General features: G+C 46.2%; 1 protein-coding gene across 1 annotated transcript in view; it reads right to left on the bottom strand.

Annotated features, from left to right (window-relative positions):
* Positions 1-24,330, bottom strand: part of DTD1 (D-aminoacyl-tRNA deacylase 1) — a 581,115-nt gene extending 556,785 nt beyond the window's left edge. Inside the window, exon 1 of the mRNA XM_069234729.1 lies at positions 24,161-24,330. Coding sequence (XP_069090830.1) covers positions 24,161-24,203 — 43 coding nt within the window. The 5' untranslated portion in view covers positions 24,204-24,330. The remainder of the gene's footprint in view (positions 1-24,160) is intronic.
* Positions 24,331-25,873: the final 1,543 nt, after the last annotated feature.

The raw sequence follows: 25,873 nt of genomic DNA on the forward strand, positions 1-25,873 counted from the left end.
ATAAGGATATTGCAAGTCTCTAGGAAATTGGGATAAAGACATAAATTCCTCTCTAGGTAATGGGGGTGGGCAGGGAACGGAGTTTGCAGCAAAAGAGCTCAGAACTCAACAGTCACACTAATGTACTGTATGACCCAATGCTTGTATTTAGTTAAAAAGGTACTTTAATATCACAGCAAAACAAAACATTGCAAAATTAGACGGAGTTACAACTACAGAGTATGCGATTTCACCTATGTGGCTCTGAGAAAAGCACTACACTCTTTCCAGGTCACAAGGAAGGGCCCAGGGCACATATCAGGAAAAAGATGGGGCTAATAGGAGAATTATAAAGAGTAGGGCTGGGAGTGCTGGGCTAAATGTTTGACACACAAATCACTGAGGCTGACATCCAGCTGGGAACTCTACTCACTCTCATGGCCTGAGTTGTAGGACTATCTGCTTTGGAGCCACTCCTGCTGTCACAGATTGCCTTTCAAGAGGAAGAGGGAGCAGAGGAGTGGACACTTCAAAAGAAGTAGAACTCCAACATAAAACCTTAAGAGTCTGACCCTAAATTGTTATCTGCCAAGCAGCCAGACAAGCTGTTTGAAGACAGGAAGCTCTGCAAGGCTTCTGCCTGTGACCAGGACTGAGGGCCGAGGCCTGCTGGTCTTCCTGCTGGGTGAAGAGATAAAACCCAGAGAATCCAAGACCTCCTGCCCTGACGCTTGGAGCACCAGCATCTGCCTGTTTGCAAAGACAGCCATGGCCTGTGAAGAAGAGGAGAGTGTTGGAGGGAGTGTGGTCCAGAAGGAAGCTATGTCGAGTGGACTTCCTGTGTGAAGTATGAGGAAATAGCTGCTGTACCAATCGGGTCATTCCTTATGTGCAAGACAGAATCGGCGACCCCATATTCCAGGAGAGGGCCACTGTGAATTTAGCTATGTGTCGTGATGCATAAAATGGGCAAGTGCCCTGCGTAGTAGAGAGACAGGGACCGTGTATGCCAGGATGGGCTGCCGTGGAAAAGAATGCTGTGCCGTAAGGGCCGTAGCTTTGAACTGTAGCATGACGGCCCCCATATGCCAGGTGGGGCTGTTGTGGAAAAGAATGTCCTTCTGTAAGGACCATCCCCTGGTGTCACTGTGAGGCGGCAAACTTCGTGTGAGAGGACGGGCTGATCAGAGAGGAGAATTTCACGGGGCTGGCCAGGTTGGAGCCTGTGTTTAGGGAGCCATGGTGACACTGTATGTCAGAGGAGGGTCACTTAGAGCACTAAGGAGTGTGACTTGTGCTGCCCTCAACCCCTGCCACAAAGTGAGGATGCCGTGGAACACCGGAGCACCATCACCTAGGTCAGGGACTCAAGACAGGATTGTCATATCCATCCTCCATTTGGAGCTGAACAAACACCCAAGAGAACTCAATGAAGAAGAACCACAATCGCTAGCACGAGGAGTGGGACAGGGAACTGTCAAGGAAGCACTAAAGCCCTGACCTCAGAGGAGGACTTTCTGAATATTTGTGGATGTCGTGTTTTTCCTTTTTGTGGATAGCATTAGAAAATAAAATACTTCTCCTTTTTCATAAAAGCAAGTATTTGGCTAGACAATGATTTACTGCAGCTGCAAGCATGTTGAGTTGCGAGACTGTGTTCATTATCCTGTATCCACTATCCCCGTGGGCGCGTTGGACTGCCTAAGCCACGCCAAACCTGAGAGTTAAGTGCTGAAGGTGTACTTAGCCCAGCTCCTCAAAATTCATAGTAGGTCAAGCCGCAGGACATCATGTGTAAAAAGGACTCGACCCTCCAACGGTTGGGCCCAGAAGCCCTTATGTATCCTGTGGCCCTCTGAAAGGGGCCTAACAGCCGGTCTATCAATTTCAGCCTTAAAGGCAACTCTTGGAGTGTGGGCAGAAGCCTTGTTCTTCACTGGGCCCTCAGAAGTGATCAGCACAGCAGGCTTGATCTGCAATTCCATATATTTAGCAGTTGCAGGCTCTGGGACCTGAAGCAAGTCTTTCGCTTCAGTGGGAACAACGGATCTTTACAGGATACACCGGCAGTGGCACCAGTCCTTCAAGTACAATGCAATGGTGCCAGATGACATGCTGGTTCCCTTGCTTTGGCTTGTTTGAACAGTTTGGTAAATGAATCACATTCTGGGATATCGGATGACCCCTCACGATTCAGGTCTGCATGAGCACCATCCATAATGGGAGCAAGATTTTTCTGGATGTTACACACAGGTGACACAGCTGGACCAGGTGCTGCTCTTCCCTTTCTCAGCAGACAGGAAATATTTTAGGCATTCGTTAGACTCACCACTTCTCCAGCAAAATTGAAGAGACGTCCTCCCCACCACCTCTGGGAGACTGGCTGCTATGTGGCCACCAGCCCTGGTCCCACAGCACCTCTGTAAGTACTTGGAGAACTCTCTTTCTTGGTCAAGAAGAACTTGGAACTGGAAAAAAGTGTTCTACCAAACAGAAATACTCAGGAATATCTAATCAGCAATCCTTTGCAAATAGGTCCACATAAACTTTCTAAGAGCAGCCCTGAAGTCATACTCCCTCAAATCAGTTTATCACCTCCAGCCACACAAATGCAGACAAAACCCTTCCATCATCTGAGGACACTGATTCTAAACTCCATCTTAGGCCAATATATACCAGGCCATAAATACAACGTTTGTTCCAAAAAGCAATTATTAAGAACAAAATTACATATTTGCAGGGATATACAATTCAAAGACCCTGTTATCACTACAAAAGAGCAAGGAATACTTCAATTTAATGATTTGATAAGTCACATCAATAAAGTGACAATTCCAATAGGTGGCAAGGTGCTACGTGTGATGGCACAGTGAAGGTGAAAATAAGTGAGAAAAAAATTGTGCAAAGGTCTGTACAGTGCGGATAAACAAAAGCAGTTTTAACCATAGGACAACAATTTAAAAAACAGAGAATCCTAAAGCAAAACAAATCAAAAGGGGGTAATCACAGCCAAAGAGGTATGGAAGACTGAAATGGCTGTTGGCAGTAGGTATGTGAGATGAGACAAGCTGCACCTACTCTAATTATCTACGACAAATTTCTGAATTTGTATGGTATGTTGGCTACAAAATCATGTGTAGTCCACTCAAACAAATCTACTCTTCCGCAGACATTTGAAGTGCAATAAAAAATGATGGAAAGTATTTTTGTATACATTATGGCCCTCATTACAACCCTGGTGGTTGGTGTTAAAGCAGCGGTAATACCACCAACAGGCCGGCGGAAAAAAAAAATGGAATCACGACCATGGCGGAAACCGCCAACATAGACAGCCACTTTAACACTCCGACCGCCACGGCAGTAGAAACAAACACCACAGCGGTAACCGACAACAGACAGGCAGAACACAAGGTTCCGCCCACTGTATTACAACACGCCTATCCGCCACCTTTTCGGGGCAGAACCAACGCTATCAAAAGCACAGTGGAAACAGTACACAGAAGGGAAACCACTCACCTCTCGACACCCAACGTGGAACCAGGACGCCATAGAACGCGAACTACACGTCCTGCCCATGCTGGTCTTCCTCCTTCTGTAAGAGGAGCAGGACAGACGCCGTTGACGACCACAGTGAGTACTGCACCTACAATACAGGGGGGGGGGGGGAGGTAAAATAGTGACACACACGCAGCACGCAATAACCCCACCCCCACCCCCACCCTCACCCACAACACCATACACACAAATACATGCAGCAACATTACATACACACCCCCTCGCCCCCTGGAAGAACGCAAGGACAAAAGGAAATGATTGTAACAAGTGTAATCAATAAAAATCAGATAGTGCAATTTCTAAAATCAGTATATACAAATATGTACACCAACTACACAAGTCCGGATAGTGCTCCAATCATTGTCCGTGGACCAGTGGTCCCAAAATGCATGGGCGAAGCCCACACAAGATACCGGACTCGAAACGGAGAGAACACTGCAGGGGCATCAGATCGAAATTAAACAGGCACCTCAGGGGGAGGTGGGGCACCTCAGCCGGATGAACGCACAATGCCACTGCTGCACGAGGGGGCTCCATGCCCATTGCTGTATCCTGGGGAGTGCAAAGCCACAGTCTCTCGAGTCTTTCCAGTGGGTGGTTTGCCCACTGCTTTATCCTGGGGAGTGCAAAGCCACAGTCTCTCAAGTCTTTCCAGTGGGTGGTTTGCCCACTGCTTTATCCTGGGGAGTGCCTAGCCACAGTCTCTCAAGTGGATAACAGTCTCCACTGGTTCTGGAGGGGGCTTTGTGCCCAGAGTGCTTCATCCTGCCAAGGACTGAGGTAGTGGATGTCAATCTCCACTGGCTCTGAAGGGGGCTTTGTGCCCAGATTGCTTCATTCTGCCAAGGTCTCTCAAGTGGATAACAGTCTCCACTGGTTCTGGAGGGGGCTTTGTGCCCAGAGTGCTTCATCCTGCCAAGGACTGAGGTAGTGGATGTCAATCTCCACTGGTTCTGAAGGGGGCTTTGTGCCCAGAGTGCTTCATTCTGCCAAGGACTGAGGTAGTGGATGTCAATCTCCACTGGTTCTGGAGGGGGCTTGGTGCCTAGAGTGCTTCACATGCAGTGTGGCTGGTCCCATTACCTCACATGGGTTTGTGTGCCACGAGATTGCCTAGGAGCAGGTAGCATGATACGCCATGGAGTTAGAGACATACCCCACCCTGCTGCGGCTTCATCTGCCACCTGCAGGTGAAAACAGTGATTAGAGTCATGCCTCATGGAAGCTTGGCAGGGGCCAGGAAGTATCCTCCAGCCTCAGACGGCTGCCCACTGGGGATGGTGGCCATGTCAGATGTGGTGGCACTGTCCGAGCACGTTGCGGGGCTGGTGGCGGTGCTTGCGGTGGTGTCTGTGGCGGAGGTGCTGGAGGTAGTGCATGTGTCTGCACCTGTTGAGGGACACAGAAGGACGTCTCCTGCAGCCTCGGACGGCTGCCCACTGGGGATGATGCTAGGGACTGTTGCTGAGGCAGCAGACGTGCAGGTGGCGGTGGAGGTGGCAGTGCAGGTGGCAGTGCTGGTGGTGGTGTCCACCGCCGTACAGGTTGGTGTAGTGGTTGACAGAAGGGGTGACTCCAGTCCCTCAGTTGGAGCCACTGTGCCCTGTCCTGACCTGCTCTGCGGCTTGTGTCTCTTCCCCACCTCTGATGTTGCCGCAGGTGCCTTGCCACTGTACCCTTTTGGTTTGGAGGAGCCATTGGTGGCTGGTAGGTGCAGCTTCTCCCTCTGGGATGTGGGCACCTTCTTCACCTTGGCAGGTGGTGGAATGTCCTTGGCCTCGCTAGGTGGCACACTGGCAGCCCTGATGGGTGGCGCACTCAATGGGGATTAGGTAGCTGAGGTGCTGGGCTGGGACCTGGAAAGCCTGGCCCTAGGGCAAGGGCGGGGGAGGGGGGCGAGATGAAGGGAAGAGGTCAAAGTTAGCCAGGAAAAGTTTTTTTATACACACTGTGACGGGAAGATGGAGAGAGGACACTGGGGATGTGTGAATGGTAGTGGGGGTGGTGATTGCGCGTGAGCAGTGTGTGGTGATGGGCCTGCTGGTGATGGAGGTAGTGGCTGAGGATGTAGTGCATGCAGGTGCGAGTGAAGACGAGACAGGGAGGGAGGAGGAGGATGATGTGGAGGAGGGTGACACAGTGGAGGCAGTGGATGTTCCTGTGTCTGCATGGGGATGGGGCTTGTGTGAGTGCCTGTGGGATGTGTGGTGCTTATGTTTGCCATATCCACTCTTGTGTGTTGACGAGTGTGCATGCTGGTCTGATGGTGTGCTTGGGATAGGCTGAGGTAGAGGGGATTGGGTCTGGGTGGAGGAAGTTGGAGGGGGGGGGGGGGGAGGCTGGACACGGGGACAATGGCTGCCATCAGTGCTGAGGCCAGAGCCTGCAATGCTCTCTGTTGGGCCGACTGCCCAGAATGAATGCCTTCCAGGTATGCATTTGTTTGTTGCAAATGCCTCTCAACATCCTGGATGGCATTCAAAATGGTAGACTGCCAACAAGGAGGGATCTCAGGAGGTCAATAGCCTCCTCACTGAGGGCAGCAGGGCTGACTGGGGCAAGGGCTGAGGTGTCTGGGGCAAAGGAGATTGCCACCCTCCTGGGTGAGCGGGCACGGGACACACACTGAGGGGCTGCTGGGAGGGCGGTGCTGGTAGGGGGGTGGCAGCTGTACCTGTTGATGCGGTGGGCACAGAGGTGCCCGCCACCGCAAGGGAGCTCCCATCAGAGGAGGAGTCGCTGGTGTATGCTCCTGTCCCCGTCGTGGAGCTCCCCTCGCCCTCCGTCCCACTGGTGGCTTCAGATTCCGTAAATATACCCTCCAGGACCATCTGGGATGCAGCTCCCTCCTGCTCCGGTGCCACTGCTCCTCCTCCAGATGAAGCTAATGCACGTAAGACCGGGGTGACAAAACAAAAAAGGGGGGGGGGAGCAAGACAGAAGAAACACATGTTCAGTGCATGCAACACCACTACCGTTGGCGGACACAACACACACCATAGGGAGCAGCCCTATGCACTAAGCCATGCACTAAGCCATGCACTAACAGTTCTTAGGAAATTCACATGCCCATGTGGGACGATGCCTAAGCCCAATTGCTGTACACCTGGAAGCCACAGGAGCCTGACTAGGTGTAGATGGCTATTACCAGTAGTGGGGTTGGGGTGCCACAGAGCCTGCCTAACAAGGGACCTAGCCTACCAAGTTCGTCCTGGCCTAGGGGAACCCACACCCCACTTACCCCAGCCAGAAACCTCGTAAGGCGCGCTGAGTCAGCTGAATGAGAGTGTACTCACCCCCTTGTGGCTGCTGTGATGCCCTCAAGCATCCATTTACTCTGATTAGACCACCGCCAGGATCCGGTACATCAGGGGGGTCATGGTGCGACGGTCACCCATTCTACGTTGGGAGGCCATCCCCAGCTGGGCCTCTGCCGTCTTCTTGCTCCAGCGGCGCAGGTCCTCCCATTTTTTCCGGCAGTGGGTGCTCCGTCTATGGTAGACCCCCAGGGTCCGGACATCCTTGGCGATGGCACGCCAAAAACCCTTCTTCTGGTGGGCGCTGACCTAGAGGAAAAGTGAAGTTAGAATGAATGTTACTATCCCTTACATTTCATCTCACGCATTGCCAAACACCTCCCACCCTGGGCCAGACATACATACACACACACTATCCTGACATGCTGGTCTGTCCCCCTCCCCACCCTCTTCCATCCACAACATTCCATACAATCATGTGCCATCCACCATGCTCACAGTGTACTCACCTGTTTGTCTGGAGGACTGTACAGTTGCGTGTACTGGGGGAGGACCCCATCCACCAGTTTCTCCAACTCCTCCAAAGTGAAGGCAGGGGCCCTTTCCCCAGACACTGTAGCCATTGTCACTTCCAGACACAGGTCACAGCAGCACTTGCTGTGTAGGTCATCTCCTGTTGAAGGTCAGGTATCAAGGGAGGGAACAGTTAGAAAATGGCGGCCACGTCCATGGCGGTGCATACCGTCACCGCCGGCGTACATTGCCATATGCTCCTGGGACCCATAGGGCCCAATGTTAACCAATCCTGAATTGCGCCACGGTCTTTGACCGCCTACCGCGACGCTGTACTACGCCAGCGCAGTTACCTCATTTCCCCTTGTCCCACCTTACAGGTCAGGCAGCCGCAATTTCAGGGGGCCACATGGCAGGGAAAAAAACAGCATCACACCTATTTAGGCCTGGAATAGGGACAGATAAAGGCACATTGCGAATTTCTAACGTTTTAGCAAATAACACATTGTGATACCCAAGTGTTGGATGACCCTCTGCTGACTGTTCTCCTCCATAGGGCACGTCTGCTGGGGAAGGTGATGAGATGGCAGTAGCCTCCGGTGTACAAACCCCTGGTGGACCTGTCTACAATGGAAGAGAGACACATAATTATAACTTACAGACTTGATCCTGGAACTGTGTGCCCAGTTGGAGCCAGACCTGATGTCAGCTATCCGCCAACCCACAGGAATCCCCCCTCTCGTGCAGGTTCTGTCTGTACTCCATTTCCTGGCCAGTGGGTCTTTTCAAACAACAGTGACCATGGCATCAGGGATGTGCCAGCCAATGTTCTCTAACGCGTTGTCCACAGTGTTGTCTGCCCTGCTGAAACACATGCGCAGCTACATCGTTTTCCCTCAAGTGGAGGATTTGCCAACAGTGAAAGGTGACTTATATGCCCTGGGACATATCCCCAACATCACTGGTGCAATTGATGGTACACATGTGGCATTTGTCCCCTGCAGGAATGAACAGGTGTACAGAAACCGGAAAAGCTACCATTCAATGAATGTGCAGATGGTGTGTTTGGCAGACCAGTACATCTCCCATGTGAATGCCAGGTATCCTGGCTCAGTGCATGATGCTTACATTTTGAGGAATAGCAGCATCCCTTATGTGATGGGCCAACTCCAGAGGCACTGTGTGTGGCTAATAGGTGAGCCCAAGGTCCCAACACAGTTGACATAGGTGTCTGGGTATGGGTTTGTCCCGAAGGGTTAGTGTCTGTCTAACAGTTGTCCCTCAACATTTGCAGGTGACTCTGGTTACCCCAACCTGTCATGGCTACTGACCCCAGTGAGGAATCCCAGGACAAGGGCAGAGGAACGCTAAAACAAGGCACATGGGCGAACTAGGAGGATTATAGAACGCACCTTCGGCTTCCTGAAGGCCAGATTCCGGTGCCTCCATCTTACAGGTGGCTCCCTATACTACTCACCATATAAGGTGTGCCAGATAATCGTGGCCTGCTGTATGTTGCACAACCTGGCTTTGCGACGCCAGGTGCCTTTTCTGCAGGAGGATGGGGCTGATGGTGGTCTTGTGGCAGCTGTGGAGCCTGTGGACAGTGAAGAAGAGGAGGCAGAAGAAGAAGATGTAGACAACTGAAACAAACTCATCATGCAATACTTCCAGTGAGACACAGGTAAGAAGATGGAACTGCTTCCCACATCTCATACTATTGTTGGAGCTAGCATAAGTCTGCCATTTTCACTCTGTGTATGGACCCTGACTTGTTACTTTGCCTTTCCACTTCACAGATCTGGATCCCACTTTGCGCCCTCTGCTATGTTTACTGCAGGCCTACAGCGGTGTTACATTGATATGTGAACAAGTACATTGACATTGCTATATTCCAGAGGTTTTGCAATTACACATTTGTGAAAGCACAGACTGACTCCAGATTGTTTTGTGATTCAAGGGTGTTTATTTCTGTGCAATTAAGTGGAGGGGGTTGTGAAATGGGCTGGGGTGATGGTGGAGGAATGTCCATGGCAGAGTCCAGTCTATTTGTATCACAGGTGCATTGTCCAATGGGGCATCAGAAGTGGAGCAATGGCAGTTTAAGGTGGACAGGGTGACAAACTGGGACAGAAGGGTGACATTCAGGGGGGTCTTATTTCCTGGCTGGGGTCTTGACAATGTTCTCTGTCTTGTTCCTGGATCCCGGGGACCGTTTGCCGGCTGGTTCTCCTTCTGCAGGGGGTGGGGTGCTGGTGGTCTGGTGTTCCTGGAGCGGTGCCTCCTGTCCACTAGCACTGGTGAAGTTGGAGGGCTGTTCATTGTCCAGGCTAGTGTCAGGCACCCATTGGTGTGCCACTGTGTCCCTCCTGGTGTTGACAAGGTCTGCCAGCAACCCTGCAATGGTGACCAGGGTGGTGTTAATGGACTTCAAGTCCTCCCTCATCCCCAGGTAGTGTTCCTCGTGCAGCCGCTGGGTCTCCTGAAACTTGGCCAGTAACATGCCCATGGTCTCCTGGGAATGGTGGTAAGCTCCCATGATGTTGGAGAGTGCCTCGTGGAGAGTGGGTTCCCTGTGCCTGTCCTCCCCCTGTCGTACAGCAGTCCTCCCAGCTTCCCTGTTATCCTGTGCCTCTGTCACTGACTCCAGGTCCCTGATTTTCTTCAGTTGGTGGGTTTGCCTGGGTTCCCTGTAGTGGTGGACACACTGCTGATTGACGTGTCCTGGGGACAGAGGGATGGGCCTCTGGGTGGGTGCTGTGGTGGTGTTTCCTGAGGGGGGAGGTTCTGTGGTGGTTTGTGACTGTGGCAGGGGAACCGACTGTCCTGAGCTCCCCTGATGGGCAGGGCTGGTCATCTTGATCCAGTCGTGCAGAGCTGCAGTCATCACTGTGGGCCTCTTCTGTGGGGGGGGACTGGATATGTCTGGCACCTCCTGTCCGGTGACGTTGGATATGGGTCCTGTTGGGGTGTAAATGCATAATCTTAGTATCTGTGTGTGCCATCTTGTGCAATGGGTGAGTTAACCTCTACTCCTGTGCTTGCATTATTGCTGTGGCCCTTGTATGATTGGTGATTTTGCGGCATCAGTGAGTATCTCTACTGGACATGCTTTGGTGATGGGAGTCCATGCATTGGTGTTACATGCAGGGCTTGGTTTTGGGATGTGTGGGTTGTGGTAGTGGGGTATCTGTGGGGAGTTGGGGTGATGGGTGTGAGGGTGGGAGTATGTGATGCCATGCAGGTGGGGGGGGGGATATAGTAGTAAAGATTTGCCTTACCAGATTCCAGTTCTCCTGCTACTCCTGCGAGGCCCTCAGGATGCATGATCACCAAGACTTGCTCCTCCCATGTTGTTAGTTGTGGGGGAGGAGGTGGGGGTCCACCGCCAGTCCTCTGTACAGCAATCTGGTGTCTGAATACCACGGAACATACCTTCCCCCGTAGGTCGTTCCACCTCTTTCTGATGTCATCCCGTGTTCTTGGATGCTGTCCTACTGCGTTGACCGTGTCGACGATTCTCCGCCATAGCTCCATCTTCCTAGAAATGGATGTCTGCTGCACCTGTGATCCGAATAGCTGTGGCTCTACCCGGATGATTTCCTCCACCATGACCCTGAGCTCCTCCTCTGAAAACCTAGGGTGTCTTTGAGGTGCCATGCTGTGGTGTGGGGTTGTTTGAGGTGCGTGGATGTTGTGGTAAGTGATGGTGTCCTGTGTCTGTGGATGCTGGTGTTGTTTATGGTGATGTCTCTCTGACGTGGTTTCAGAATTCTGGTAGTAAGGGTTTGTGGGTGATGTGGGTGTGTGCTTTATATTGGATTGGGTGTGTGGGTGTGGTGTGTGTATGTGTATCAGGTGTGTGTATTTCGAATTGTCTAATGTGGTTGTGTTTTGTAAATGTGTGTGTATTTTGAGCGCGGCGGCGTGTATCGCCATTGGATTACTGCGGTTGAATGACCGCCACGTTGATTCGTGGGTCGTGATAGTGTGGGTGTATTCTTGTTGGCGTGACGGTGTGGGTTTTGGTATCGCCAGTTTATCACTGGCCTTTGGTGTGGCGGATTCGAGCTGTGAGTCGTAATACCTGTAGCGGAATTCCGCCGCCGCAACAGTATGTTGGCGGTCTTCAGCAAGGCGGAAAGCGGGATTTACCGCCAGGGTTGTAATGAGGGCCTATATGTTTAGTTGGTTCTCCATGGAGATCACAAACATTGTTTTAATAGTAAATAAACCATTAATGTAGCTCTTTAGGCAACAGTATGGTCACCTCAAAGCATTGTGGGGGGCAGAAGAGGTTAAAAAAAAGAGAGGACAAGAAAGAGAAAAGGAGGAGACAAAATTGAGCAAATGAGGAAGAAGTTTCAAGAATGGAATGGAGTGGTCTTCCTAATGACAACAGAAACAGTGCTTAATGGGTAGCCAGACCCTGGTGACAGATCAGCAGGTAGGGAGGCAAAAAAAAGAAGTAATGCTGGCGAACAGAAAGGGGCAGAAGGAAAGGGGAGAGGGGAAAGATGAAGATGTGAAGAGTGACAGAGAGAGGAACTGGAGTAACAGAGACTTAGAAATACAAGCAATGTTGAAGAGAAAGTAGGTGAGGCAGAGAGCGACCCCGAGGACAGAAGACTGAGATCCACAATGTCAATGGTGAGACCTTATGTTTCTCTGTGACTTACATTTTGCTTTGTACCTACAGCTGAAGAAGGACACGAAGAGAGAGAGGAAGTCCAGGGCTTTGGGAGGGGCACAGACCATTGGGTTGGACAAATCAGGTATTTCGCAACACTTTAAGATTGTTAGGGGGCAAAAGTACTGTTAGCAGGCAGGCACTTTTTGAAGCAGTCCAGGTATTTACTGTCCTACGGTAGCTGTTTCCATATGAGAACCGAGTCCTTTAGCTTTATAGGTGAGACTAGGATTAGGTTTGCTGGAACTATTTATTTTCTCCACTTCCCTGAAACACAGTAGAACTTAGCATGTCTGTCTATCAATTACGTTTCTTATTTAGTCCCAACTCTTTTTGGACAAGTTTTATGCATATATCCTTACTTCGGCACTATATAGCATTAAGGCAAATAAGCCTTACTGCTCGATTTCTTTGCCTTGCTAAAAAATGAAACACACTTGTCATGCCATCAGTAAAACATGTATAAATTTCACAAGCTTAAGTTGTAAATAAGTTATTATTCACAAACTGCCACTAGGTATAGTCACAGAGTGGTACTATTTTATATTCTGCTGCTGCCAGTTTTTTGGGGTTTGTTTCAAGTTTGGGCATCCGTCTTTTCGGGGAGGGCACTATGGATACTGACCCTTTGTGCTTGGTTTCTGTGCTTGGTGTTGTTTACAGCAAACATCTGTCTAAATTTGGATGAGTTCAGGCTTTTCAAGTGCCTAATCATATCAAAATCAAGAATCAGGGGTGTGGAATTTATTAAAATATCTACTTGTCCAGGGGACAGGTTGCTTCTCAAATCTACTTGTCCTGTAAAAAGATCTACTTGTCCCTTTGGTACCATGTAGTGTGGCAACAAATTATGGCAGCAATTAATAGCCTCTCTGATTATGCCAGGGCTACTACCATAGTAGGGCTTGAATACTTGGAGTTTCAATCCCTACTGTAGCAATCTCCTTATTTTGCCACCTTTCTGCAGATCTGCATACTGGGGCTGGAGGAAGCAGTAAGCAATAGTTCCAGGGCTGGAATGCCTTTGAGTCTGCAAACCTACTAACCTGCATGTTATAAAGATTTTTACCAGCTTCTCTCTAATATTTTCCCATAATAAGAAAGGTTGGACATTTACTCCTGACAATGGCAGAATTAGAACTTCTTCCAGGGTTGGGAAGAAAGTGGCTGGAGGGAAAATGAACTTGCAAATGCTCAATAGATTTTCACATGAGCAAATCTACACATCGTATTTACCCACGCTAAAATACAGTTCACAAATATTTTATAGGGGTACGACATATACCATGGGTGCACTTTTGTGACTTTCTTTAAGAATTTGGGGCCACAAGTAGGTAGGTTCAGATTTGTGACCTGCAAATTGCGAGTCGCAAATCCGAATGTAGGATGGTGTCCTTGACACCATCTGTGATTCGCAAGGGCTTCGCAAATGCCCACATCATGAATAATCATGAGGTGGGTCGCAATTTGCGACCCCCTCACGAATGGTGGCCTGCTGGAGACAGCAGACCACCATGTCTGTGACTGCTTTTCAATAAAGCAGTTTTTTTTGTAATGCAGCCCGTTTTCCTTAAAGGAAAACGAGATGCATAACAAGAACGAAAAATGAAACGTTTTCGTTTCATTTTTTCAGAGAAAGTAGTGGTCCACAGAACCACTGCTTGCTCTGAAAAAATGTTTACAGTGACATTCACAATGGGAAAGGGGTCCCATGGGGATCCCTTCCCTTTTGCGAAAGTGTTAGCACCCATTTGAAATGGGTGCAAACTGCGATTGGTTTGCGCCCGCTGTCACAAAACAATCCTACATTGCACTGCGAGTTGCAATTAGGAAGGGAACACCCCTTACTAATTGCGAGTCGCAAACCCGTTTTGTGATTCGGTAACCAGGTTACTGAATCGCAAAACTGGGTTTGTGCATCGCAGTGTGCTTTTTGCACGTCGCCAACAGCGAAAGTCGCTGTTTGCGACATGCAAAAAGCTACCTACATGTGGGTCTTGGTCCCTAATTAGGTCTGGTGTTAACAAAGACATTTTGTTTTTATTAAACTTCTATTTCTCTCTCTTTCGGCTGGCTTTACTGTGAGTGATCGCATTCTGCTCTTCCACAAGGAGCATATTGCCACACAAAGTAGTTTTGTTCAGTGTCAGGAACTACAGTGGCAATCAGTGACGTAACGAAACTGGAGGGTGCCCCTTTGCAAAGAACATGGAGGAGCCCCCTCTCCAGACTCACTCAGGGCAGGTGCTGTGCTGACGGGCCCCCTGGAGGGCGGCTGCGGGGCCTTTGTTATGCCGCTGGTGGCAACGTGTGCTTTAAGAGTTCAAAAACTTTTTGGGGGGGTTTTGCCAATGTTTGTTACAATGTTGAGGGCCTGGTAGCTCCCACAACAATAAAGTGTTACAAAAGCCATGTCAAAACAAGACACGCATTGATGAAACTAAAAGACTTATAAAAATATGTCAGATTAGTTGGCTTTGTCAGTGTTTGTTTATTTTCATGCTTCCCATAATCGTGTTGAAAATGGTTACACTGATTTTCCATTAGAAATATTTTTGGGAAATACTAGCATGCATCAACACATTTTACTAAATGACACTTCATTTGCATATAATCAGAGAGCATTCTGGGAGCATTATACTTAGCCTCTTAGCCTAAACTTTTCAAACATGTGTGTACACGTTTTTTTTTTTTGTACTGGAACCAACGTCAGTAGTGAAGTGTGACCTTAAAACATTTATTTACAGCACGCACCCTAATAATGAAGGCTTTCAAATAATGAACCATAAATACAAGTTCGAACAGCATTATCTTTTGGAAACACATTACCTCAACTGCAGAGAGTTCAACTCTCTGTAAACAGACAGTCAAAGGGTTTGTGCTGCAGGGGGTTGGGCCTACTTGTCCCAAGGACAAAGTAAACATAAAAACTTGTTGCCCTTGACCCCAAACAAGATGTCCCGATAGGAATTCCACATCCCTGAGAATATTTGAGGAGAACTAAAACATATGGTTACCATGTAGCACAACAGAGTACAGAGCTGGCACTGAATGTTAAACACAGCCTATATACAAAGCATCCTTCCCATAACAGCAGTGAGTTAAATCAAGTACTGGTATCCTATCCAACAACTTAGAGGTACTCTATGGTGTTCAATATAGTATGACCAGAAATTAACTAACGAAGTATGCCTAAGAAGCACAACAATTGTCTCAAATATCTGGGGGTTATCACAGATATCTTGTATAGGTTGTATACTCTATTCAACTAGGGCGATCTCTGTTTACACGACCACATTTTCCACTGACTGTCACAGAATCTGGAGCAATTCCTCATCCTGACAGGTATATTAGGCCAATGAGTATCAAAACACAACACTTCACAGTGACAGGAGAGTTCCCATGACTATGGCTTTGAAGATGGCTATACCCCACCCTTTCAAAATCCTAGCTTTTATACATTACCTTCCCATCTCCAGCCACTCTCAATGTTGGTGTTGGCTTGGGGAACGAGGACCACATGCACACCAGGTGTGCGTGTGGTCAATGGACACCGCTTCCAGGCACTAGCGACCGAGAAGGGGGTTCGGGCGCAACTGCTGGCCCTATTGGCCAGCACCCTGTGAGGACAGATGTGCCCGCCAGTTGTTCGGCGTGTGTGGCAGAAATAAAGAACGTGCATTGCTCCCGGTCTACTGTGTCATCTTTTGGGTGAGGGTAGCTGCAACATGACAAGTGGCGATGAGAAAGGAATCGCACACTACGACACGCTCCCTGCATCGGAGCAAAACCAAGAAATGCTCCTTTGGTTCTGAATCAATCACCACAACATTGCGACCTTAAGTGCCTTTGCTGTGCATCTACAACCAAGGAAATCAGAGGTAAGCACCGCTGGACTGTGACTGCATCATTAAACCTCCCGGGTTCCTCCCACGTCTGATCGCCGACTTAAAGTGAGATCTCGAGAGAGCGTGACCTCATTGGCGGGCATCTTTAAGTCAGGTGGGTGGCAAACGAACTGCCTAGAAACCGTAGCAGCCATTTTAAAGTCAGGCATGCGGTAGGAACTACTGCAATGGCCATTTTAAAGTCAGGCACACCATAGAAACTGCACTCATAGCCAGTAACAAGCCAACCATAACCATATGAACGCAGGATATGCACGAAATATCTATAAAAAATTGCAATAACACCGTGTGTGCACTGACGTCTAACAAAAAAAAACAGCAGAAGTGAGCACAAATAGCAAATAGGGAGAAACACATAGCACCGGTGACAGCAGCTATGCATCATCAAACACAATCTAAAATTGCAGTCGAAATAAGAGCAGTCTCTCTGACCATGACTGATTAATGCAATGAAGGCACGATTCTGATTGCATTTTTCAGATGCCCTCTGCCGTTTTACCTTTCTGACTCTCAAACAAAGGACACTCACTGGGAGAAATGGATCAGGCGGTTTGAATGCTACCTGCATGCTGCGAACAAAAACCACACAGAAGAACAGGCGAAGGACCTTATCCTAAATTTGGTATGGGATGACGTTGAAGACCTACTCTTGACTTTCCTGCCCGAGCCCATCACTAAATACAAATGCCTAATAAAATACCTCACAGACAGTTTTGACCCCCAGCGAAATGTCAACTTTGAACGCAACACGTTCATCATGGCATGCCAACAAGTAGATGAATCACTTGACAACTGTGTGACTCGACTGCGCATGCTAGTCACCTACTGCGAATTCGACAATGAGGCAGCCATCAGGCTGCGCATCACCAAAGGATGCCACTCAACTTGATTACGCACGAAAATACTGAAAGAAACATACACTCTGGACAAAATACTGACAATAGCAATTTCAGAAGCAAGGGCCACATCACATGTCATACAGATGGAAAACGGGAGCGTACGAATGATGGAACAGGTTCAACGCATGGCGGGCAGCCACAGCAGACAGGACAATCCACTGCTGCCCCTGAAGGAAAAACAGGAAAGGACGCGCTATTGCTGAGGCCTGGGATACCCGCACATCTGCGTTTACTGAACGCAGCTATTGAAAGAGAATGACACCCAGGCCCTCACCTAAATGACATGATGAGCTGCCTCACCGGGGCCTCTGTATTCTCCAAGCTCGACCTATTTAAGTGCTACCATCACTGGAACTAGACCTGCAGTCCTGCTACATCACCACATTTTGCAATCACCTAGAACTATTTTGTTAAAAACGATTAAGCTTTTGGGTGTCATCTGCTTCAGAAATATTTCAGGAGATGGTGATACAAGTGATTTGGCCCATGAAGAACTGTCTGAACTACAGCGAATGCATCTCTGTACTTGGTCGCACAAATGATTAACACAACTCAGCACTGCGGGAGGTATGCAAACAGTTGGAAACGGCTGACCTGACACTGAACGAAAACAAATGCGAATTGGGAAAGAGAGAACTTGCTTTCTTTGGACACATCTTCTCCCAGAAAGGGATGTGGACAGACCCTAGCAAGGTAGAAACACTCTGCAAAACACGGCCTCCAGTGGATGTAGCAGAGGGGACATCATTTCTGGGCTTGGCGAGCTACTGCGCTTGTTATATCAAAGACTTCGCCACGGTGAGCACCCCACTTCCCAAACTGACCAAACAAGGGCAGCCATTTCGCTGGACTTCAAACTGTGACAAGGCGTTGGAGGACATTCAGAATGCCATCACAGCCGTGGACAACCTTGCATATTTTGATTCATCCCTATGCAAAGAGTTTGCCGTAGACGCTAGCCCAGTGGGGTTAGGAGCCATTCTCGCACAACATAAGCCCGAGAGTGACTCACCAAGAATCACTGTTGCATATGTAAGCAGGAGCCTGTCAGAATTAGAACAAGGGTACTCCCAACCAGAGAAAGAAAGCCTAGCGGTGGTCTGAACAGGTGAGCGTTACCACATGTTCATCTACGGGAAGCCCTTCACCATCATGACAGACCACAAGGCACTGGTCACAATGTACGGCAAGCCCAATGCAAAAATTCCACCGCGCATTGAAAGGTGGGGAATAGGCCTGCTGGACCACAATTTCAAAATAGTGCACAAACCAGGGAAGGAGCACAACCCAGCTGACTACATGTCACAACATCCCTTACATAAACAACAGAGACATCTTCCATGGCCAAGGATTACCCCAACTTTGTGCTGGGAGAAAACACACCCACCTCAATCAAGTTGGAAGAACAGGCACAGGAGACCATTGCTCATGTCACACTACAAACAGTCAAAACACTCATGCAACAGAGTTGAATGTAGTGATTAGTAAGTGTTAGAACTTTGTAGTAGACCTCTTCATGAGCAATCTGGAATGCAGTGTGGTTGGAGGTATGTAGGGGGGTGTAGGGAATGTTGAGATTATGTTCTGGTGCTTGATGGCAGTTATCCAGTTCTGTATGTATCCTTGTTACGAATAAAGAAGTTACGGAGCAACATTATACTTGTATGGAAATTACTACACTGTTTTGGTGACGAGCTACAAGGAACTCAAAGCTGGTTATTTGCAACTGGTGGACTGTGAAAGTCAAGTTAGGTTAGAGCAGCATCACCAAAGGCCTCCTCGAACACAAAGTGAGTGTGCAAATGAGCGCATACAAAATATTTAAAAGAAAGATTATCGGAAGAAAAGACACCGATTTTTATTATTATCGATGTAAATATGGGCATACCATTTTTAAGCGCAAAATAGTTAGTCAGCGTCATTTAAATCTCAACATTGTGTGCGTGTAGAGCTTGTGAGCACCGGCACTCTGAAAGACTAGGAAGCGGCATTGAGACTCCTCGAGCAGACAGTGTGCGCGTGTTTTTATAAAGCACTAGCACATCAGCACTATCATGACGGCAGGGAAACACCTTGCATCTACGCATCAGTTGTAAATAGAAAGGAACAGCGACGCACAGCACGTTAGGAATTAAAGCCCCGCCACCTATAAATAGAAAATATATACACATATGTAACAAAAACCTCAGTGGCCATCTTTAAATTGGTGGAAGCCACATATGAAGATATATACACGGCATATTGACTACTGGGTAAAATACAATTGAATGAGATAACCTCTGACTGTAAAAGGAACACATGTTATTTTCATCACTTTAAGCACCTCAAAGATATATGCCTCAACGTAGGAGTATAATATATATTTATTTATACAGTTATTTTTTTGGTATTTTTTTCGCAAACAAAATATAAGAACAAGATGTCGTCTTATGGAGAACCAGCCGGTAATGGACTTGCGTATTTACACTTAAACTCACCAAAAGAATTTTTAGCAACCCCAAGAGAACCAGCGGTGCAATGGAGTGAGTGGAAAGAATATCTCCTGAACTATGTGGCTAATTTGGAAGATTGCAATGGTCCTTTTGCATCAGAAAAAAAAATAATTATTAAGTATTGCTTAGGGCCAGAAGGATTACGTATTTATAACCAATTACAAAAAGAAGATAGAAGCGGTGGTGATGTTTTTAAAAAAGCTATTCAAGACCTAGGTGAACATTTTCCACTACCAGTGTGCATTGCAGTAGCTCGTCATGCGTTTTTCCAAAGGAAACAGGGAAAGCATGAACACATTTAGGACTATGTTTCTTCTTTAAAGAAGTTAGTGAGGACATGTAGATTTGGAAATTTGCATAACAAACTAGTGCATGACCAAACAGTTATGTACACTAAAAACAAATCCATCCAGGAAAGGTTATGGGTGGAAGGATAGGCCAATCTTAAGGTTATTATTGCAGTGGTCAAGAAAGTAGAATTTCCAGATCGTTCTGCTAAGGCCACTTGAACACAAGAAAAAATTGGGCTAGAAGTGGTGAACAAAATTTCAGAAGGAAAGCAGAGAAGTATACATACTGGGGGACTAGATGATGACTTTAGAAAGAAAAGAAGGGGGGCATCACAAATCAAGTTAACATTTTTAATGGTATTTGTTATCGGTGTGGTAGCACACTACATTCAGCGATATTCGGGTGGTGTTCTGCAAAAGCTGCAAAATGTATAGAATGTGGTATAACTGGACATGATGCTAGATTCTGTTAAAAGAAATTGAAGAAGAAAAGTAACAAGAAAGTTACACAGGGGACAGGATAAACACAATAGGAGTCAGGGAACTAGTCTTTAGGTTTAAGAATAGACAAGCAATAGGTAAACTATATTTGGCCATAGATGGACCTTCGGTTTTAGGTTGGAAAGACCAAAAGATGTTGAACATAATATCAGATCCCAATAGTACAGAACATGTGCATGTGAGGAAGAAGATACTAAAGGGTGGGTGTTGCAAGACTTTCCTTAAGTTTTTGAAGAAAATATTGGTATACTCAAAGGGTTTACTCATCGAATCAGACTGAAGGAGGGACCACACCCAAAATTCATAAGGCAAAGAATATGCCTTTAATAGCAAGAGAAGAGGTGAAATATGAATTGGAGAAATTACATAAGCTAAAATAATTGAACCTGTAGCAGCATCTTAGTGGGTTTCATCTATGGTAGTAACACGGAAATCAAATGGGAAAAGTGTGCTTGTGTGTGGACTTAAGAGGGTTGAACAACAATATTATTGTGGACCAGTTTCCATTACCTAGGATAGAGGAAATGTTATAATTGACAAGACAAGCTGAGTTCCACATTTAACTTGTCCGCAGCATACCATCAAGTAGTGCTACAGCTAAGTGGTAGGCACCTGACAACATTGTGTACATTGTTCAGATGTTACCAATTCAAGCACATGCCAGTTGGATTGGCATCAGCAGCAGTTGTATTTCAAACATAAATGACACAACTTTTAGGACACATACCTGAAGTCACTTTCTTTCAGGGTGACATTTTAGTTATGGGCAAGAACAAAAAGCAGCATGACGAGGTATTGAGGAAGATTGTATGTATCTTGAAAGAAAGGGGTTTAACAGCAGAAAGTAGTAAGTGTATATTTGCTCAGAATAGCGTCACGTACTTGGGTCATGAAATCAACCAAGAAGCAATAAAACTGAAAAGAAAATTAGTTGAAGCCATTGTAAATGCACCTTCACCTATGTTGCAGGAAAAATTAAGATTTTTTTTAGGTTTAGCAGAATTTTATTTAAAATGTATGGAAAATTCCTCACACAAAACTCATGAGGTGAGGTTCTTATTGAACAATAAAGTAAAGTTCAGGTGGAGTGACAATTGTCAAAAAAACTTTTCAGGATATAAAAAAGGCAATTGTGAAGGCTCCAGTTTTGCAGGGTTTTGATCCTAAAGCACAATCAATTGTCACCACTGATGCAAGTAGTAAAGGACTTGGTAGTGTATTAACGCAAAAGAACGAAGAAGGAAAGGAGTATGTTATTGCATTCGCCTCTCAGTCGTTATCACCTACAGAGGAGAAATACTCAGTAATAGACAGAGAAACGCTAGCGTGTGTGGGTGCTGGAGCACTTCCGTAAATTTATTTGGGGGTAGAAAATGCATTTTAAGATCTGATCATAAAGCACTTACAAAACTACTGACAACAGATGGTTTGTCTAGAGCATCTGCAAGAACAGCAAGGTTGTCAATGAGGTTACAAGATTTCTTATATGTGGTGCAATACATACAAGGCAAAAAAATGTTACTGCAGATTTCTTAAGTAGAATGTTTACACTCCTGAAAGAATTGGACCAGGATCCATTTAAAGAGTGGTATGATGCTGGAATTTTCACAGAAGTAATTGAAAAAGTTATACAAAAAGATGAATGGATGAAAGTACAATAAAGATGAAGTGTTGAAAGAAGTAAAAAATACGTTTGTGAATGGCTGGGAGTAGAATGGTTAAAAAAAGAAAAAAATAATTGAAAGCATTTTGGGGAAGACTTTTTGTGAGTAGGGGTGGCAAAATGATCCCTTTATGTGGTGTTAGGCAAAAATTGATAGCTATTGAACATGATGAACATTCTGGCATAACCCGTACTGAAAAAGGAATAAAAATGTTGTATTGGTGGCCTAAAGTTGATTTGGACATTGAAAGGTATGTACGTAACAGAATGGATTGTAAAACTAGTGACAAAGCAAACAAAAAACATTAAATACACTCATGTCATCAGTAGGATGCCCCAAAACGCCATGGGATGAAGTAGCTTTGGATATAATGGGTCCCACTACATGGAATGATGGTAATGCAAATACATTATAGTTTTAGTAGACATGTTTTCTAGATGGACAGAAATGAAAGTAGTTCAAAAGATTAACACCAAAATTGTTACTGAGTTTCTAGAAGAGGTGTTTGTAAGGGAAGGGTTTCCAGCAGCTATATTAACAGACAATGGTGTACAGTTCAAGTCAAAAGAAATTAGAAATTTTTTAAAATTAGCCGGCATAGGACAAAAATTCACAATATTATAACATCCTAGGAGTAATGCTGTAGTGGAATGAGTAAATCGAGTAGTTAAACATTTAGCAAGCAAACAAAAGACAAAAAAATTGGGATTATGAACTCAAAAGAATGCTATGGTCGTATAGATTAACACCTCATGAGATGGCTGGAGAAAGTCCTTTCGGTTTAATGGGGGACTGAGTGCGTTTCTCAAGAATAAATCGCAACACCCCACATAGCTCAACTGGGAAGTGCACATCAGAACTGGTGCTCTATCTCCTTTCTCAAGCTCCACATATTAGTGGTCTGAAGAGAGCATAGAACATGCCCAACAAAGATGACTGTGGGGAATGGGCATTTTTTGTCAACAAAGGGGGAGGGGGGAGATGTGAGCACGGTGCACTAGGACCACGTGCACACCAAGTGTATGGGTGGTCACTAGACACCGCTTCCGGTAACTAGTGACCGAGGTGGGACTCCAGGCACAACTGTGGCACTAATGGCCAGCACTCTTTGAGGACGGACATGCCTGCCAGTCGGCTGGCATGTGTGGTAGGAATAAATAAAGAACTTGCACCCCTCCCAGTCTCCTGTGTCGTCCTTTGGGTGAGGGTAGCTGAAACACAACACTTGAGTCTAGTTGTGCCTCTCGTCCAAAACAGGTAATTCACAAACGAACACTTAAAAGCTGTCTATAGGCAAGGCTGGAAAAACTCAAATGTTGCTGCTAATACTAATCCCCAAGCAATAAGATCCATGTTTCCTTGAAGGCAGGGCTCTCAACCATGTCATTGAAAGGAACAGCGCTGTTAACACAGAAGAAACTACTCCCACTTTAGTAGAGTTGTTAGCTGGCTGGTTTTATGCCGGCATGACCAGTATTTTAAAGTCCCTACAGGTACAAAAAAAAAAAAAAAAATCACCCAGTTAGTATTTTTCCCCTTTTCGGTACATACACTAAGACAGTAAATATTAGAAGAAACACTTTAAAATATGTTCTGCAGCTGACCTAAGAACCCCTCACTAATTAAGTAAACTGAGACAGGAATGGCATGGTAAAAATGAATACCGACGATTTCATATAAAGTTATACTTAAGAATCAGACCCTGCAAAGTATTAAAACATGAAAAGATGTCGGTATTTTTCTGGGAAAGGTGACAACCCTACACTTTACACAACACCTTTGAGCAAAGGCGTCAGTGAAAAGCTGCAGTATCGTATGTAGCTTTATAAACATAACACGGTTCGCACAAATAATAAAGACCTGCTGTTTACGTTGTGACAGCCAGGCCTTTAGGTTCTTGCACATGAACATGTCACCAAACAGAAGGAAGCGTAAGATCTAAGGAAACATAGGAAGGACAAGTACTGCAACCTGTAAAGCCTGTCCGAGAAACACAGACCGGAAACTTTGATCTTAGGTTTTCTAGCCTATTCTGAACATACTATTTCCGTATGTCCATTGTGAAACGGTGCACTTTGTAGGTTTTTGACCAGGTTGTGCGTGCTAACTTTAAACTAAAAAAAAGCATAACATAATAAAAGTATACCTATTAATTTATAATGAAAATGTTTGTTCGGCTACAGAGAGCGGCAAAGGAGTAGAAAATATGAGTTCGTAGTCTATTCTCCTTACAGTTATATCAAAAGAGTTATTTTCAATATGGCCGCCTACATCTAATCATTACTGGCGAAGACATAGCCATTCACCAGCCACAGTCTGCTTTCGCTGTCTATGGCCGGTACATTGTAATCATGCTTCTCAGTTGGAGGTGCGTGGGCATCTATGGCCTGCTTGCTTCCTGTTCTTACTGACCTGTTACCGTAGCTGCGGTGACTCGCTGAATGACTGCCCTCATGGTGTGTGTGCGGTCAATGCTGGTGCGCTCGGGGTGCGGTAATAGTGAAAGCTGCAGTAGAGAGGGGAGAGTTCTGCGCTTCCTGCACTGTCGCTCTCTAGTCTAGCGCAAAGCATCCTTCGACGCCCCCTAGAGGAGGCAGCCAACATCCGAGCGCCTTCCGAGTACCGCGCAGCTTCTACATATAGCATGCGTGCATGGCTTGCATGGTGTAATCATCCACTTGCTGCAGAACAACTAGTTTAGGTAGGTTTGATGTTTGAAATTCAGGGGCGTAGCTTGGTCAATAACTTTGGGGGTTTCTGAAAGGGACGTGGCTTGCATAATTAAGGAGCGGCTTAAAACATTTGGGCTAAAAATCTTTGTTTTAAGCATAGTGTGCCACCCAAATTATATTCTGCTGCTTCTTTCCGTCATTGCCTCCAGATATAATACAACTGACATTACACATAAAACAAGCCAACTCTATTGGCTTTGTCAGTAAATGGTTTTGTTGTGCATATATTGAAAATGCTTCAGTTCTGATATGAGACTGTGAAATAACTATAACGAGGCTCTTTGGAGTTACATTAAAGGCAGTGAAGGGTATAGTAGTACTGCTGAGTTAAGATATCTTTTCATCCGGAGGGTGAGGGCAATAAAGCACCTGCTTTTTGGAACTACCAGTGCTGAGCACCAGCAGGACCAGGCACTCTTAAAGCCCTGCATATAATGTTAAAATGCATTTTATGACATGTGGGGCTAAAGGGGAAATGGAAAGGGAGACGAATCCAGATTGGTAGTGGTATTAAGTGACAGAAAACACAATATTTTGTGAAGTAACCAATGTTTTTGAAGGCTTTCAAAACGGAGGGAGCAAACGTATGTGCGTTTTTGTCTGTGTGCAAACATTCCTGGTGAAATCCTAAAGACACCTCTCCACACTCGACTGAAAGCACCTGTACCCAACTATTTAATCAGAAAATACATTTATTTGGGGGGTGTAACACCCCAGACTCCCCTCTCGAAGCTACGCCCATTTTGATGTTCCCTACCTCTTAGGAACTGTACAACAACGTTCATGATTGAAAATATTTACACCTGTTTACTTCACTTAAGGCCACATGTACGAAAGTTTGAAATTGCGATTTCAAGTGAATCGCAATTAGGAAATCGCAATTTCAAATTTATGAATTTCTTGAGTTTCATTTATGATTCCCAGTGGGTTCAAAATAGACCTACCTCATTAATATTCATGAGCAGAGAATTTTTAAGGCATGGGCAAAATGGGCTCTGGCCCAGGGCCACTAGCTCTGTTCTGCAGAGTCTTGCCTTGATGAACTTAAGACATTCTTAGACATGTTGTTTTAAATACTATTGTCCTTGAATTTATTTTTAATGTGGTTGATGTGTGAGAGTCTATTACATACATTTTGCATAGAAATGTGTTTGTTTCATACACCATTCATATTAAAGTTTCTTTTAGTTCAAAACAGGACCTCACAAATGAGAAATGGGAGGGTGTCACAGAGATTATTTGCAGTAATAATAGTGAGCTGACGTGGTGTTACAATATTAAAAACCATGTCACTATTCCTGAATATTAGCTGTAAACATATTTAGAATTTGAAATGGGTGGTAAAATGTGAATGTTTTGCAAACGCATTTCGGTTGCAAAACATTCTCACATA

The sequence above is a fragment of the Pleurodeles waltl genome, chromosome 5, assembly GCF_031143425.1.
Source record: "Pleurodeles waltl isolate 20211129_DDA chromosome 5, aPleWal1.hap1.20221129, whole genome shotgun sequence".
NCBI lineage: Eukaryota > Metazoa > Chordata > Amphibia > Caudata > Salamandridae > Pleurodeles > Pleurodeles waltl.